This window comes from Dromiciops gliroides, chromosome 5, assembly GCF_019393635.1.
Source record: "Dromiciops gliroides isolate mDroGli1 chromosome 5, mDroGli1.pri, whole genome shotgun sequence".
NCBI classification, from domain to species: Eukaryota; Metazoa; Chordata; class Mammalia; order Microbiotheria; family Microbiotheriidae; genus Dromiciops; species Dromiciops gliroides.
Genome location: NC_057865.1, coordinates 155,945,519 through 155,963,129, shown reverse-complemented (window position 1 = coordinate 155,963,129; position 17,611 = coordinate 155,945,519). Strand labels below are relative to the sequence as shown.

At 38.2% G+C, this 17,611-nt stretch overlaps 1 protein-coding gene across 4 annotated transcripts in view; it reads left to right on the top strand.

Annotated features, from left to right (window-relative positions):
- The window catches only part of CACNA2D1 (calcium voltage-gated channel auxiliary subunit alpha2delta 1), a 720,406-nt gene that overhangs the window by 157,982 nt on the left and 544,813 nt on the right, over window positions 1–17,611 (top strand). For all 4 annotated transcript variants that reach the window (XM_043965811.1, XM_043965813.1, XM_043965810.1 and 1 more), the window contains exon 3: window positions 14,322–14,438. In XM_043965811.1, the coding sequence (XP_043821746.1) occupies window positions 14,322–14,438 (117 nt within the window). The remainder of the gene's footprint in view (window positions 1–14,321; window positions 14,439–17,611) is intronic.

The window sequence follows — 17,611 nt, the reverse complement described above, 5'->3', positions numbered from 1 at the left end:
CCATATTTGTCACTTAATGAAACAATGTGAAAAGGAGCATGCTTCAGTCTGTTCCATCAATATCAGTTCTTTCCTTGGAGGTGGATAGTATGTTTCATCAATATTCTTTGAAATTGTCTTGGATTATTGTAATTGTTAAGAAAAGTCAAGTTGCCTATTTATTAAAAAAAAAAAAGGAAAAGGAAGGCTTTAAGATACCAAGTTATGTACTAGAATATATCTAGGTATATCTAAATGTAATAACATAGAAAATATACATTACATATGTCATGTATGTGGGTTTGTATATATTATATCTATGTTTGACATGTATAAAATTTAATTATATATCACAAATAGTTTTTTTAAAGAAGGCATTATTTTGATGAGGATCCAGCAAAGGAGTCTGAGAAAGTACATTAGGAGAGAGCAAGAAGAGAATATGGTGTCCCAAAAATCTTGAGAGAAAAGACCATCCAGGAGAAGAGGGGGATCAACAATGTCAAAAACTGCAGAGAGGTCAAGGAGAAAGAGTGCTGAGAAAAGGCCATTGGGTTTTGGTTTTTGTTGTTGTTGGGGTTTTTTTTTTGGGGGGGGGACAACTGGGGTTAAGTGACTTGCCAGGGTCACACAGCTAATAAGTGTTAAGTGTCTGAAGCCTCAGGTCCTCCTGACTCCAGGTCCGGTGCTCTATCCACTGCGCCCCTCAGCTGCCCCTGGGTTTTACAATTAAGAGATAATTGTGGGGGCAGCTAGGTGGCGAAGTGGATAGAGCACCAGACCTGGAGTCAGAAGGACCTGAGTTCAAATCTGGCCTCAGACACTTGACACTTACTAGCTGTGTGACCCTGGGCAAGTCACTTAACCCCCATTGCCCTGCAAAAAACCAAAACAAAAACAAACAAAAAAAGAGATAATTAGTGACTATGGTGAGAGCAGTTTTGGTGGAATGAAGACTTTGGAAGTTGGATTCTAAGAGTTTAATTAGAGAGTGAGGAGAAAAAAGGTCCCTTCTACAATAGTGGATGATCTTTTACAGGAATTTAGCCACAAAAAGCAGATGAGATACAGGATGATAATGGCAATGGAAGGAGCTGGTGAGGGTATTTTTGAGGATGAGGAAACATGGGCATGTTTATAAGTAGTAAGGAAGGAGCTGTAGACAGGGAGTCAACATAATTGATAGAGTGGATTAACAGGGGGGTTTTGTTGGAGGAGATGGGATAAAATGGAATCACTAAGGCCATCTCTTTATGTGAGACTACGGTGAAGGAAGAGATGTGACAGAAGGCATATGAGTGATATGAGATGAGGAAGAGCAAAGAAAAGGCCATTTTAGTGACCTCCTTTTTCCCCCTGTTAAATATAAAGCAGAGTTGCTAGCTGAGAGGTTGGGAGTAGTGAGAACTGTGGCTTGAGGATATCTAATTCAGTTACCATCATCTTCATGAAACTGTCCCTAACTCCTCTCTAGGTTAAAAATCTCATCTTCCTAGGATCATCGGATATCTTTCCCTTTGCCTGGACCTCTCCATTGACCTTGTGTCACTTGGACTTGAATCCTAGTTATTTTGTATTTGTTCCCTTCCCTTCCCCCTCCCTGACATCCATTGTCCATGAACATGCTCTACACCATAAATTCCTCAAGAGCAGAGCCTGTTATTTCAGCCTTTCTCAGAGCTACAAAACAGCATGGGGCCACTAGAGCTTTGAGACCAGGTTACTGACACTGGGCTTGACTTCATTTTTCCTTGTGGCAGTCCATCTCCATGACTTGTAGTCCTTTGACAGCCTGCTCCCTCTGGTGCACCTCCTCCCTTTGTCTCTTAAGAATTTCAATGGGCATGCTTTTCCCTACCACCTTTCACTACTTTTTCAGATGAAACAAATTCAGTGGAGTAAGTAGGTAAAACGGGCAGGGAAGGTGAGAAAACAACCTATCCTGGTAACGTAAGTCTATGTGTGTTTTTAAGAGATTGGCACATAGGCTTCCCATTAGCTGGAAATCCTATCTGTTGGCCTATTAACATTAATGGTCTTGTCTTCAGTGTTTAATTGGGATATTAAATAGTATGTGGTTTGGATTGGTACTGTGACACATTCTGTTGGACAGCATGGGATTCGGTTTATAAGTTCCCTTCCTGACCATTACTACTCTACTGAATTTGCCCTGGATGTAAGAATTCCTAGTCACAGATCTGATCTTTGAATTCCCAGGTCATAGCAGAATGCCTTGAGTAGTAGGTGTCATGGTAAAAGTAAAATTAAATAGTACCAACATAGTAATAACATCCTAAATATTAATTTAAGTAAACTGGATTGTCAAAATAGCACTCTTGTCTTTTCTGCCTTCCCCACTTGGACAGTTGCTGCCAATACTTTTTCTTTGGACCAAGATTCTTCACAGTATACAGTTATTGAGTTAAGCATTTATTAAGTACTCACTATATTCCCAACAATATGTTAAGCACTGAGGGTACAAAGAAAGGCAAAAACAGTCCTTGCTGCAAAGAGCTCTAATTCTAATGGGGAAAATAGTTTCCAAATACATGGAAACAACCATGTATTTACAAGATATAAATAGGATAAATTGGAGCCAATCCCAGAGAGAAGACCCTAGTATTAAAGGAGGCTGGCAAAGGCTTCTTATATTGGAATTTTAACAGACTTATGGGATTCTAGGGAATCAAGGAGGAAGAAATGAGAAAGGAGAGCATTCTGGGCATGAAAACCTCATCTGTAAATGCAGAGTTCGAAGAGAGTTGGAGTGTTTTGTGCAAGGAGTAACTGGAAGGTCAGTTTTACTGGGTCCTGGAATAGAAGGAAATCCTGTATAAAAAGCCTGGGAAGGTAGGAAGGGCTAGGTTTTGAAAAGTTTGAAAAGCCAGGGGATTCTATATTAGATTTTGGAGGTAACAATGAGCAACTGGAATCTATTGGGTGGAGAGGTGGCTTGCTCAGATCTATGGAACTTAGTTCATTGAAGAGGCTACAAATCATTCCACTTTCCCATATTCTATCTTCTGAAAACATCACATATCTGTTAAGGCTCTTTAAAAAAACAAACAAACATACATTTCTTTGCTGAGCTTATTGGGAAATACTTAGAGGATTAAAAAAATTAAGGGGCACTTACAAAAGATTTGGTTCATAATGACCTACATGCAAATATAAATATAAAAAGCCTTTAATCTCTCAGTCTCATATGTGTTACAGAACTGTGCCTTTTAGGTAGTTCTTAATTTTCAGCTAGATATTGTGTTACATATGTATATATTTATATACACAAATATGCATACAAAATAATCTGCAATATTTGCATAATAGGGGAACTGGCCAATGAGAGCCCTGTTCCAGGAGTATGCTTAAATGACTCTGCCTTCTTGCAGCTCACCTAGGTGTTTGGTAAGTCTTTTTCTGGAAGTTCAGGAAGCTACAAAATGGAAACATCTGAGCCTCCCCTTCAAAGCATGCCCAGGTATTCTGACTGTGGATGGCCCTCTCTTCTTAATGAGTAATGAAGAAAAACCCTTGAATTGGGAGCTGAACCAGAGTTGAATGTGCATATACAAGGCCTTTTCCTGACCCCTCAATAATTCTTTCTTGTAACTCTAGGACTTCCCCCTAGAATTCTTTGGTAATTGTCTTTTTTTTTTCTTTTTTCTTTATCTTCCTAGGGCTGTGGGAATGGAAGCTTTTATCTCTGTTTTTACCTTCCTTTTCTCTTGTGGTTGGTTTGCATAACAGTCTTTTTGGGGGGTGGGGGGGTGGGGAAGGCAATGAGGGTTAAGTGCCTTGCCCAGGGTCACACAGCTAGTATTGAGTGTCTTTGGCTGGATTTGAACCCAGGTCCTCCTGAATCCAGGGCTGGTGTTTTATCCACTGCACCAACTAGCTGCCCCCAACAGTCCTTTTATTTTTTAAATTTTTTTGCAGGGCAATGAGGGTTAAGTGATTTGCCCAGGGTCACAGCTAGTAAGTGTCAATTGTCTGAGGTCAAATTTGACCTCAGGTCCTCCTGAATCCAGGGCCAGTGCTTTATCCACTGTGCCACCTAACTGCCCACCAACAGTCCTTTTAAATGCACAAAATAAAACATACAGGATTACAAAGGAAACCAAAGCTAATGATAATAAAGATGTATTTTTCCCCTCTGAGTTTACAAACACTTCAAAATATATCCATAGACCCACCCTTTGCATCTGAGGTTAGGAACCAGGTTCCCTCTACTCTGGAAGGGATGAGGCCCAAGAATATTAATCTCAGCCTCCATGATCCATTCCTGAACCTTGTGTTCTCATGTTGTTCCTAGCATGAATCTCACCCACTTTTTTCCTTTGCTTTTTGGTTTAAAAACTAGTCCCAGGACCTCCCACCAATTTTCCCTTTTCAGGATTCCCCCAGCTCCCAAAAGAACAGAGAGAACAGACTAAGCCTGAGGCCAGCAACCAATTGACTCATTTCTATGTCCCAGCTGCTTGTTCCACTTAGCTCTCAGTGTTCAAATTGATGAGTCATGATTCGTGTCCCATCTCGGAGAAGCAGTTTAATAGAAACCTGCTCTGTGATGAGTTTATAAGGGAATTAAATATAAATATACATGACTACTAGGTGGTACAGTGAATAGAACACTGGGCCTGGAATCAGGAAGATCTGAATTCAAATCAGCCTGAGATACTAACTGTGTGGTCTTAGGCAAGTCCTATTTGCTTCAGTTTCCTCATCTGTAAAAGAGCTAGAAAATGAAATGGCAAGCCATTCTAGTATCATTGCCAAAAAAACAAAACAAACCAATCAAATCCAAATGGGGTCAAAGAGAGATGAAAAGGACCGAAAGACAAGATTTATATATCTGTATCTAAATATCTATAGTCTGAACATATGGCAAAGAGCAATCGGTAATTACTCCAACTAACAAAAGTAGCATCATAGTACCTAAACAAGTTTATTCTGGGCAAGTATTCAAGAATGACCATTTTATTTATTTTCTTCCCTAAGAGGTAGTTGAAAGAAAATATACTGGAAGGATATTTGTAATTATTTCAAATGATCGATTTTTTTCCTTGGCATCATCTGACCCTGTACAATGATTAGAAAGAATGCTAATAACACATTGAATTGTTGTTTGGTTGTGTCTGACTCTTTATGACTCTATGAACCATAACGTGCCAATGTTGTACATCCTGTTTTCTTGTCAAAGATACTGACATGGTTCTTTGTTTCCTTCTCCAGTGAATTAAGGCAAACAGCTTAAGTGATTTGGCCAGGGTCACATAGCCAGTCATTTTCTAAGGCTATATTTTAACTCAGGTCTTTTTGACTACAGGCTCAGTGCTTTTTCCACTGAGCCATGTAGCTCCATCTTAAATTATGTGCGTATACATACATATATGTGTGTATGTATGTGTATGTATGTATGTGTGTGCATATTTAATGTGTATATGTGTGTATACATATATCTATGTGTATATATGTATGTATGCATGTGTGTATGTATTTATAGATCATATTTCCAAAACTATGCTAAAATAGTCCCATGTTTGAGTATTTAGTGCTAGGAAAAATATTTAATTCAATAATAAGATTTATTATTATAAGATACTTTTTCTGCTGTTTTTATTTTATTCTTTATTTGTTTTTTGTTTGTTTTGTTTCATTTAGTTTAGTTTTTGCTGGGCAATGAGGGTTAAGTAACTTAACAAGGACTCACACAGCTAGTAAGTGTCTGAGGCCAGATTTGAATTCAGGTCCTCCTGAATCCAGGGCCTGTGCTTTATCCACTGTGCCACCTAGCTGACCCCCACCCCCACCCCACCCCCCCATTTTTAAATCATAAGTACATCAGTACAACTAAATTATTGTGAACTTTAGAGGTGTAACTAGGACTGGGCATTTGAGAGGATTGGAGATGGGCATGCTTCTTCCTGTTAAGGTTCTCTATCTCACCTTCCCAGTTCCTCCAGGGTTTGTAATAGTTCACTATCATTGTCCTGAAACACAAAACTGTGACCATACATTTCCTGACCTGGCCTAAGGCCAACATCTCCAATTAGTTCATTCCATGGCCCTCTCAATTAGCTCAGTGACCTACTGAAGCTACTACTGGGGCATCATACACAGGATTCTCACTAAATCTGTTGTTTGAAGAAGACAACTGGCCCTTTGCCAAACCTTTTCAGTAGATGCCTCCTCCTAGGTACTTGGGAAGTCTAGGGCTGCTTAGTTACACTTTGAGAATGAAGGAGAATTCTCTGAGTCACTGTCTTCTTTCCCTTGACCTGATTTCAAGTGACCAGAATGGACTGTTTGAGACTCTGAGGAGCTGACCCCATGGCCATGTTTCTACCACTCATGCCCCTTCCCCAGGCTTCAAACTGGCAGGGATTGGCCAGGTTAGCCATGGTACCAGGACTGAAGGGGTTACTGTGCCCTGGCAGCAGATGAGAATGGGTATCTGCAGGTAGAAAATATGCTATTGTATCCTTGGTGCACAGGTTTATGACAGAGATGATCAAGTTCTTCTATTTTTTTTTTAATAAAAGCAACCATGGTCTTAACTGTTATGCATGTCATTGGAATATGGGATATTTCTAGGTTTGCTATTCATTACATAAAAGAATGGATGAGGGCACATTAATGAAAGACCTGCAGAAAATGATGATTGTCATTCTTATATGTAAGTTATTAGTTTGTGTTTATGAGATAATTTGCATATGGGGAACAGGTGGCACTACTACAAGGAAATTTCTGCTGGGACTTCACATTGTGGCATGTGATATATCAGTATTCCTTTCACCAAGTCATGTTTTGGTGATTATTCCTCAAATGTTTTTGCGGGGGGCGGGGGGGGTGTTTGTTTTTGTTTTCAGGGCAATGGAGGTTAAGTGACTTTCCCAAGGTCACACAGCTAGTAAATGTCAAGTGTCTGAGGCCAGATTTGAACTCAGGTACTCCTGAATCCAGGGCCAGTGCTTTATCCACTGCACCACCTAGCTGCCCCCAATTCCTCAAATGTTAATGATGCAACATGCATTATTTGAGCCTTGATCAAGAATTTTTCTGTTACCTTTTTCCCCTGCTTTTTTGACACTGCTGTTTTTTCATCACAATCAAACAACCTATGATGTTGTAACAGGAACCATTGTGGTAAAATGAAAGGGGGTCAGATCATGCCAACAAAAGCCCTAAGTTCCATACTTTCTATAATAATGACAAGACTAAAATTATGTATTGAGGCCATCAATATCCCTGGATTAGATTAACTGGTGATTCAGAAATTAAACGTTTACTAACATGTGATACAGATGACTCCCCTGAAAGTATTGGCTTTACTTGAATGCCAAAGAACTCTACCAGAGAAGTGTTGAAATTTTAGATTGAAAAGAAGACATATGGTATCACAATCAACTGTGGACATGTACTTTTTTACATTCTAAGGCATGATGATTTACTGGGAGCAATTCAAACCTTGAGTCTCCAAATGAAATTTCTACAGCTTTTTACATTTAGCACAAAAGAATGGAGAAACGTCCAATTTTGTTTTGTAAACAACTTCATAGTCCATCTTTTAGGTAATATCTCTTAGGAAGATTGAAACCTTTATTTTTTCCTAAGGGATGAAATTAGTTACTACTCTACGGTCTGATTAATTGGTTACATGAGATATGAGTTGGACAAGAGAGGCTAAGGTATCAGTACTCTTACCTCTTTTTAAAATGTACTGCATTTTGCTTGAAGAATGTTGCAACATTAACACTGTTGTGAATGTTTAATCCAAATGTGTATTTTGTGACAAGCATTGCATAATGATGATCACAAGTATTAATCAATTATTTCTATCAAGTTGTTGAATATAAACAGTATGGTATGAAACAATGTTCTAATTGTGTTTGCAGCATGAAGGATGTATTAGTGTATCTGTGTTCTTAAGTTGGATGTAACATCTTTACAAGTAGGATATTTACTCAATACTCAGTCCTTACTTTGTATCCTTTATAGTTACATAATTATACATTGGAGTGAAATGCATCAATCTGTTGACTAAAGAACCTCAATATTTCATGATATATTTAAATACCCTCCCCCCTCAAAAAGAAAGAGGCTCATGGGAAAACCCACCCATGGCATAATAAATGTGAAACCTGGCAAGAGTTTGCTGAAGGATCTGCTGATGTAGCCATCACTTTTTTCTTCTGTAAAATGAGAGTCTATGGGAAAGGAGAGAGAAGCTTATACGGTCCCTACCAGTTGTGTGGTCTTTTGGGATGGTCTAATGGCATAGAAAGATTGAAGTCTAACATGTGGAGAGTGTGCATGGTACACTGATATCCCTAAGATGCTAAAGGTGTAAGAGGAAGTTAGTACAGTGTTTTGGATAGGGCATCTATGAGAAAATAAGTCAAAGTAGTATCATGTAGGGAGGAAAAAGTTGTAGTCAGGTTGTGATATATTTCAGTGGAAGAAGTACCCAAACTATGGACATTGAGTAACCAAAAAGCTCAAAATATTTCTCCCTATGGGTCACTACAGAAAACAAACAAACAAAAAAACAGTGTTCTGGATAGAGGACCTAGGTCTATATACTTGAAGGTAACTCACAACTTCTCTGAGGCTCTATTTTTATTGCCTGTTTAAATAAAATAAAAAAGGGACATAGGGCTAGTTGGCCTGAGAATTTCCTTCTAACTATAAATGTATGATCAAAGCTTCTTGATAGGAAGGAAAGGGAGAAAGGAGTGAGGGGGGGGCGGAAAAGTATATATTAAGCACTTTCTCTATGCTAGGCATTGTTGGGTGCTTTACTCATTATTTTATTTGATCTTCACATGCACCTTGAGATGGGTGCTGTTATTATCCACACTTTACAGTTAAGCAATTGAAGCAGAGAGAGGCTAAGTGACTCATGCAGCGTCACACAAGCTAGTAAATGAGGCCAGATTTTAACATGGGTCTTCCTAACTCTAGAGTTCACACTCTAGCCACTGAATTGCTATGATTGCTACTCAACCCCATCCTCCCCCCCCTTCTTTTTTAGTCTTGCATGTAATGCAATGTAGAGCCTTACATATGGTACTTATTCAAGAACTGTTTTTAATAATTAAACTACTCCATACTTTTAAGGCATATGCTAATATTTTATATTATAATATAACTAGTAGTCAATTCTACCCCAAACTTTGATGGATTAAATCATATTGGTAAGACAAATTAGTGATGTTTTGTGTATATGGTGATGTAAAGCAGTATAGGTATTGGTTCTAACAGCACAAAAATATCAAAGATGACTTCCTTATCTTCTAAAAGCCAGAATATTGAAGAAAAGAATAGAGGTTATATAAAATAAAAATGCAGATGCTGCAATGTAATTTCTGTGGTTCTAATGAAATTCCATGAATTTGGCAAAGTTAATCTCTCCATCCTCCTGAGTATACATAATATGCATAGTTCAGGCATAGAAATTCATATCCCATTGGGAAGATGGGAAAGTTCTTTCTACTGGGAAACCTCTGACCTTTCAGACTCCCATGGCATCTTTTTTCAACTTGTGTCAAACTTTTCCAATAATAAAGGCTCTTATTTCTTATGGAAAAGCAGTGATAACAATCTTAGCAAAGACATCAACATTCCTTCAGCCTTGTAGCTTTGGAGCCTGAAATAGCTCCTCCTCCATGGGTACCATGGCCTCACCTCTGTACATTTCCCCATGTGTACACTTCTCTTTTTGACATCTATGTATATTCTCTTTCTCCCATATTTTTAGAAGAGTGCCTCAGGTTTTTAGGGGAGATGTTTTGTTTGTATATTACTCATTAGTATGGTTCATTAAATGTCTTAGTTTTAAATTATTTGTGTCCTCTGACTTAAAAGTAAACATTGGTGGAGCACTGTGAGCTATAGTTTTGGAGGTATAGACCCTCAACGTGTTTTGAACCTGGGGAAACATTTTGGGGGCCTCCACTACTATGAGATAGAGAGTGCTACAAGGATGCATATAGTTCATTAATGAAAACATTTTAAAGCAACCAAATCCTGGCAAGACATTCTCGGGAAACTGCTTTGTCTTACTATTTTGATGGGGGGGGGGAGAATCATGGGTTTATTTGAGAAAGATTGTCAGTTAAAAAGGGGGGAAAAGAGTATATAAATAATTGTGTGGGGCAAAAATTATTTTTGATATGGTAAGGGATTTTATCATATTACAACTTTAGAGCGACCAGGGACTATCAATTCCATCTAATACCATTAATTTATAGGTAAGGAACTGAAGTTTGGAAAGGTTCAATGATCTAAGGTCAGAGATGTAGTAAACAGCAAAGCCAGAGTTCAAACTTAATGCCTGGGACACTAAATCCAGCTTTTTTCCCCCACTGCACAACATTTTCAACTATTACTGGAAAAGTTGGTCAGGCCAGTGAAATTACTGATCCTTTAAATATTGAAGCAAAATGAACACTTCAATCTTAGGCTTTTCTCAACTCATAGGATCATTGACCTAAAGCTACAAGGGACCTCAAAAGCCATCTTATGTAAGGCCCTCATTTTATAAATGAAGAAACTGAGGCCCAGGGAGGTAAACATTATTTGCCCAAAGTCACTCAGCTAGCAAGTTGGTTGGCAAGGAATGGAAATAGAGCCTCGAACTATTATAAAATAGTCTGAGACATTACAAAACTAGGTCCTAGACATCTCCTTCTTCATGGGAGTTAGGTAAAGAGTTTAGAGTTTCTTGAATTAGCCTATCAACAAGCATTTATTAAGTTCTTGTTAGGTGCCTGGCACTATGCTAGTTTCTAGGGATAAGCAAACCCTATGGAGATGCATCATAACAATGGTTCCTGCAAGTGCTACAACCACAACTACTGAAGACTTGAAAAAGAAAACTCTTGCTGTCACAGGACTGTTATGTGGTCCAACACAGAAACTGTCACAATTTTTCAATGGAAATGACATTAGAGAAGGGGCATTATCATCTCTTTTGCTACTTTACCCAAGGACAGGAGGGGGAGGGAGGGGAATAAGCATTGATTTAGTGCCTATGATGTGCCAGGAACTGTACTCCTTGCTTTTCCAAATGAAACCTCATTTGATCTGAGAACCTAAGAACCATGGGATTTTTCCATCTTAACTTGCAGCTGAGACTTTCCATATGCATTGTTGACAGTAGAGACTGTCTTGCATTTATGTTTTTATGTTTGTGTCCCTAGGCTTTACATATATTTATTCACCTATTCAAATGTAAGGAAAGAAATATGATCTAAGCCCGAGGACCTTACATTCCATTGGGAGAGTCAAATACATGTATAAGCATATATGGACTAAATGCAAAGAAAATATAAAGCCAAAATAGTTAAGTACAAGGTAGTTCAGCAGAAAGGGTCCTAAGATTTGTGAATAGTGGGAGAGACTTCATGGAGAAGGTGATGCTTAAGCCAGTGGTCATAGAAGCCCTTTCTTACCTAAAGGAAGCAATAGAATCCTGTGAGGTAGAGGTGAAGAGGAAGTGAATTTCAAGCCTAGAGAATGGCCCAAATGGAAAGGCACAAAAAATGATGATGTAATATTATAAGTTACATAGAGAGAGACCAGTTTTCCTGGATTGCAAAGTGGGAAGGGAAGAAATATATAGTGAGACTGGAAAGATGGATCAGGGCCAGATTGCAAAGAGTTCTAAAAACTAAATAGAGGACCTTTATATTTTATCCAACAGGTAATAGGGATCCACTGCAATTTAATGAGAAAAACAGAGACAGAGAGAGATGCACAGACACATACACAGAGAAAGGGATGTGATGATCATATCAGTACATAAGGAAAATCCTTTTAACCGCTGAGAAGGATGGATGGAGGTGGGGAATTGTTTGTTGTTGTTTGTCCTTTGTTCTCAAAGAGGACCATGACATTGGGAGATGATGTTATAACTTTCAATGAATTCATTTTTCGTGAGGCAGGCCTGTGTAAAGTCACCAGCCTCACTGTCTCCTCCAGAGCCATCTGGGTCCAGTGGCAAGATATACACCAAGACAACTGGAGATGACCCTGGATGTTTTAAGGCAATAAGGGTTAAGTGACTTGCCCAGGGTCATACAGCTAATGTCAAGTGTCTGAGGCCAGATTTGAATTCAGGTCCTCCTGACTTCAGGTCCAGTGCTCTCTATCCACTGTACATCTAGCTGCCTCAGGTGGCAAAATACTCAAAGTCTGGAGAACCAATAGGTGGCAGTTGCAATAGTATTCTGGTGAAAGTATTAATAGGAAAATGATTTGCCATCAAATATAACTGAAGAGAAATATGTGATTCCACTTTCTCATACTGGTATCAGAACTTGGATACATTTGCAGTCTCACTAACACTTCCCCTCAAATTTATTAATGGTCTAACTACCTCATAACAGATAATTGTGACATTACAAAGAGTTAAGAAAGTTTGCTATCTCAGAAAATGACTAAGGAAGTAAAATATTTGCAGTGGTATTATTTTTATTAATATTCATTTTGAGGGAAAAATAAAAACACTTGCTAAGGATCACCATACTCTCAAAACCTAAGCAACAGTTACAGGGGAAGCAGTGGGAATAAAACAAGCCAACTATCTCATGTTGCAAAAGTAGAATAAAATTAAGTGAGATTGATCTTGTGGGTATCCAAAGCAGCTGAGGCAACTGTAAATCTTTTCTTTGACATTAGCCATGATGCTTTGCAGTGGTAGTGAGAGTTAGTGTACCTACCATTTTCTTCAGATCCTATCAGAAGGGGTGGAGCCATCTTTCATCTGGCATATTTAAATAGTATGTATGTATACACATTCCCCTGCTACAATTGTTCGTTCTGTCTAGTTCACAGTACATGAAAATTGTTGGCATTGCATTGTTTCACACTGTGCAATTAAGTTCTGAGCCTTGAAATCATTCTCATTAAATAAACATTAGAGGCCCATGTTGGCCATATTTCCTCAATAGTAGCAGGGAAGAATGAAGTGAGCCTGAGAAGTGTCAGAAATGTACAAGAAATTACCTAGGTACAACCTTCTTGGCAGTCTTCTCTTAAGGTGACTATTGTGTTTCTTGTCATTTGATAGATGACACCTTAGAATAGCTCAGTTGGATTATCAACTCATAGCCCTGAAGCCACAAGACTCCCATGTGAGATCTGAACCAGATTAAAATGTAATTGGAAAATATTTATTAAAATAAAGAACACAATACAACATGAATAATGTGAATCTGTGGTTTTCTAAGTCAATATGTGGTCTGCAGGGATCCTTTTCTATTTGATTTTGACACCACTGATCTAAATGATACTCTCATGCCTTTTGTGTGGAAATTTCAAGAGAATACTTGGCACCACGTTTATCTGAGCTTCTTCTCAGTCTTTTAAGTTTGGACTAACACTCTTCAAAAATCAGATTGAAATAGATGGAGCACCTTTGGGGCAGACTGAGATTAAGCCATGTAAATGGACCTAAATCTTTGAATTTTACAGGGAGCTGTGATCCAATTCAATAGTAATGGAAGAGGGTTTTTTTTGGGGGGGGGATTAAAATCTATTACATTTGTGTGGCTGACTTACTGAATGTAAAATTAACTAGTTTACATTAGAAGATTTATATTTAAATTAAAAATCAGGGTATGTTATCAACCCATAATATGACTGAGTCTAATAATTTTAATAGTAACAAGAGAATTAAATATTGAGGAAAAAATCAAAATATAGACTTACAAATCAAACCAACAATAAATCATATGAGAATTTGCATGATCATCACTGTGTCCTTTTATTTAAAAAATCCCCTTGTAATATTAAAATCTATGCGAGATGAAAGTGGAAGGAATGGTAGCAAGCAGTAGAACAGAAGACTGGAATTCTGCCGGGAAATGGTGTTGGACCCGTTCCTGTATGTGTGCCTAGATTCACTTTCCACAAGACGGTAAAAGTACCACCAGGCATTGGCTCAGCAAGGAGACCTAGCCATGCATGTGCAAGCCATCTGTTGGAGGCATGAGGGATTTCCTTCTCTTCACAGACTGAGAATCTAGCTCCTCTCCAGCCCAACCTTGAACACATCTAGCTCAAAGAAAAGAAAGCCACAACAGCAATAATAATAATAATAATAAAAACAACCATGCATTTTGATCTAGGGTGTAGTAATATAATTCTTCATCATTTGACTTAACAGAAAATAGTCATTGATTTACACAAAAGTTAAATAGAACTATGTGACAGGAAAAAATGAAGGTAAAAATCAAGATTGCCTTCACTTACCAAAATGATTAGCCTGTTAATTAAATGAGCACACTATGATACTATTAACTTTTCTCAATTTTCTTTCTTTTTCCTTCACTCAGATATATGTGAAATACAAGGACTTGTATACCGTGGAACCCAACAATGCACGTCAGCTAGTGGAAATCGCAGCTAGGGACATTGAAAAACTACTAAGCAACAGATCCAAAGCCCTGGTGGTGAGTTTTTAAAATTGGATTGACTTGTTTTATTCTGTCTCTTATGCTTTAAATTCTTCATATTAAATAAGGAGGGGGACATATTTAACTTTGAAAGTGTTTATCTGAGTTATTTAGGATGTAGCATATTAATTTTTCCCCTATGGATGTATGGTAAATATGAACTCATGTGTTGACTTACTAACCTGTATATGATGTGGTAATTGATGAAGTACTTTTTTAAAAAAGAGAGTGGGGGGCAGCTAGGTGGCGCAGTGGATAAATCACCGGCCCTGGATTCAGGAGTACCTGAGTTCAAATCCGGCCTCAGACACTTGACACTTACTAGCTGTGTGACCCTGGGCAGGTCACTTAACCCCCATTGCCCTGCAAAAAAAAAAAAGAGTGGGGGAGGGGCAGCTAGGTGGCACAAAGGATAGAGCAATGGCCCTAGAGTCAGGAAGACCTGAGTTCAAATCCGACCTCAGACACTTGATACTTACTAGCTGTGTGACCCTGGGCAAGTCACTTAACCCTAATTGCTGAGAGAGAGAGAGAGAGAGAGAGAGAGAATGAGAATGGAGGTGGGGGGGGGGTTGAGGACCAATTTAAAAAAGCAAACAAAGCATGAACAATTATGACTGTAGTTGGCCAATCATTATTGTTCATGATTTAGGGAATGCAAATAAATAAAACTTGAGAGTTTGTTGAGTTTAACTTCTTTTTAAAGGTTTTTTACATATTTATTACATGAATTAAAGCTTACTTGGGTAAAACAAATAGTTGTTCTTTGAGTATTTGGGTTTATACAAGTTCTAATGGCAGTTTAAGTTGATACCTCTCAATGTAGCATTCTCCACCACTACCTTTTTGGGGGCTATAATAGTAGTTTGTATATAGTGCAATGAGAAAAGAATATAACACATCTTTACATTTAAATAAGAATGTAATTCCACTGTGGAGAACATTGTTCCTTCCTATCCTCTGTAACTTAAACTCCAAAAAGCCTTGAGCCATATGAAGCCTATTGGGAAAGGGGGGTTTGAAGGGAGCCAAAATGTATATTGAAATAATATGGATTTGGGGAATGTTGAAGGTATAGTTATTGACTTAAGTGTAACATTTGTCAGAGTGTGTGTGTGTGTGTATACGTGTGTGAGAGATAGCTATAAAATTGTTGGGTGTTAAAGTCATTAGAATAAATGAACATAGAAAAAAAAGATAATCATAAGGAAGAGGGATACTTTAATTAAAACACTGGTGCTCTATCATATTTCATATAATTACAAGATGACATTAGTAATCATACACAAATAGCTAGGAGAGACTGATGACTTAAAAGAATCTTCATTCCTCTGAATATAACTTAACAAGGCAGCAAATATTATTGAGCACCCAAAGGGTACATAGCCTGGTGTTAAAACTAAGTATGAGGGGGCAGCTAGGTTGCACAGGAGATAAAGCACTGGTCAAGGAGTCAGGAGAACCTGAGTTCAAATCCAGACTCAGATGCTTGACACTTACTAGCTGTGTGACCCCGGGCAAGTCACTTAACCTTTATTGCCTTGCAAAAACCAAACAAAACACCTAAGTATGATCCTTGCTTTCAGTGAGTTTTCAGGGTAATAAAGGGTGAAAAACAAGAAGTTTACAGGGAATTCTGCTTATTTAGAATGGTTTGGCAATGGGGTTATTAAAGATTCTAGTTAGCTGAGAGTTCCCTTTAAAAAGGGGGTTCTTGACCCATTAGTAGAGTAGGTTCACTAGTATGGACTCCTCAGAATCATATTTATTAAAAATTATAACTGAAGAAAATGTTAAAATTCCATCCAAAGGTTAATAAAAGTTAAAAATCCAAGTTGTTTTTTTTTTCCACATCAGAATTCACAAGATAGCCCCCACCCCTCCAATCTTTCCACATTTCTTATGGACTTCAGGTTAAGAACTCTTGCAGTCTAAACATACCATACTAGGATTATTCATTTTCTAGGCATAAGGATAAAAATGAACTTAACATTAAAGCTATGCTGAAAGTTATTTGAACCTCCTTTGATTCAGGAGGAAATTAAAGCTCTCGCAGTGTCTCTGGGTTAGAGTAATAGTTCACATTTATACAGTGTTTTAAGCTTACAAAGACTTTCCTCACAACAGTCCTGAATTAAGTAATATAAGTATTATTATCCCATTTTAAAAGAACTCACAAGAGGTTTGGTGATTTGCTGATGGTCATGCAGCTAGTCAGTAGATGATAGAATCAGGAACTGAACTCACATCTCCTGAAGTCTGATTCCATGCCCCCATCTCAAAGAGTGCTACACATGCAGCAGGTATAGGAGACTGGGCTAAATCTTATTATTTGTTGAAGTGAAATAAGACATTCTATTGAGTTAGGTGAGCTGGAAATCTCAGTTTGAGAATCTCAGCTCATGGGGGCAGCTAGGTGGCACAGTGGATAGAATACCAGCACTGGATGCAGGAGGACTCTGAGTTCAAATCCAGCGTCAGACACTTGATGCTTACTAGGTGTGTGACCCTGGGCAAGTCGCTTAACCCTCATTGCTCCACAAAACAAAACAAAAAACAAATGAGAATCTCAGTTCATTCTTGAAGAGGATCAAAGTGACATCACTCTGTTGGGCTCAAGGTACTGTTTATCCAACTGTGGGTGGTCAGAACAATATGAGCTTGGAAGGCTCTACCATTGGTTAGGCACATATAGATATTCTCTAAATTTGTACATTTCACAGTGATATTGAGACAGATATGCATATATAGATACGTAGATATACACATATGCATCCCAACATTTTTTTTTTCCTCAATTGGCAGCATTTTTCTGTGTAAAGAAAAAAAAAGTTTACCTTAACTTGTCTCCTAGCTGCAAATTTCCATAATTATCTGCTTGAAATTGGCCTTCTTCCCTTTACCAAAAGCATTTCACACCCCCATTTCAGCATGTATCTTGATGTTTGCTATATGCACTTTTGTGTCCTGCTCTATCTATTGGTCTCATCAACCATCTTCAAAAGGAGATTCAGTGGAAATACTATTAAAACTCTGCTGCATCTTCTTTTACACTAAAACTTTCCATTTCAGAGATAAATCAGTTTTGGGGTGGAAATAAAACATAAAAGTCTTAGGTCAGATTGCTAGTTGGCACAGAGGATAGGACACCAGGCCTGGAGTCAGGAAGA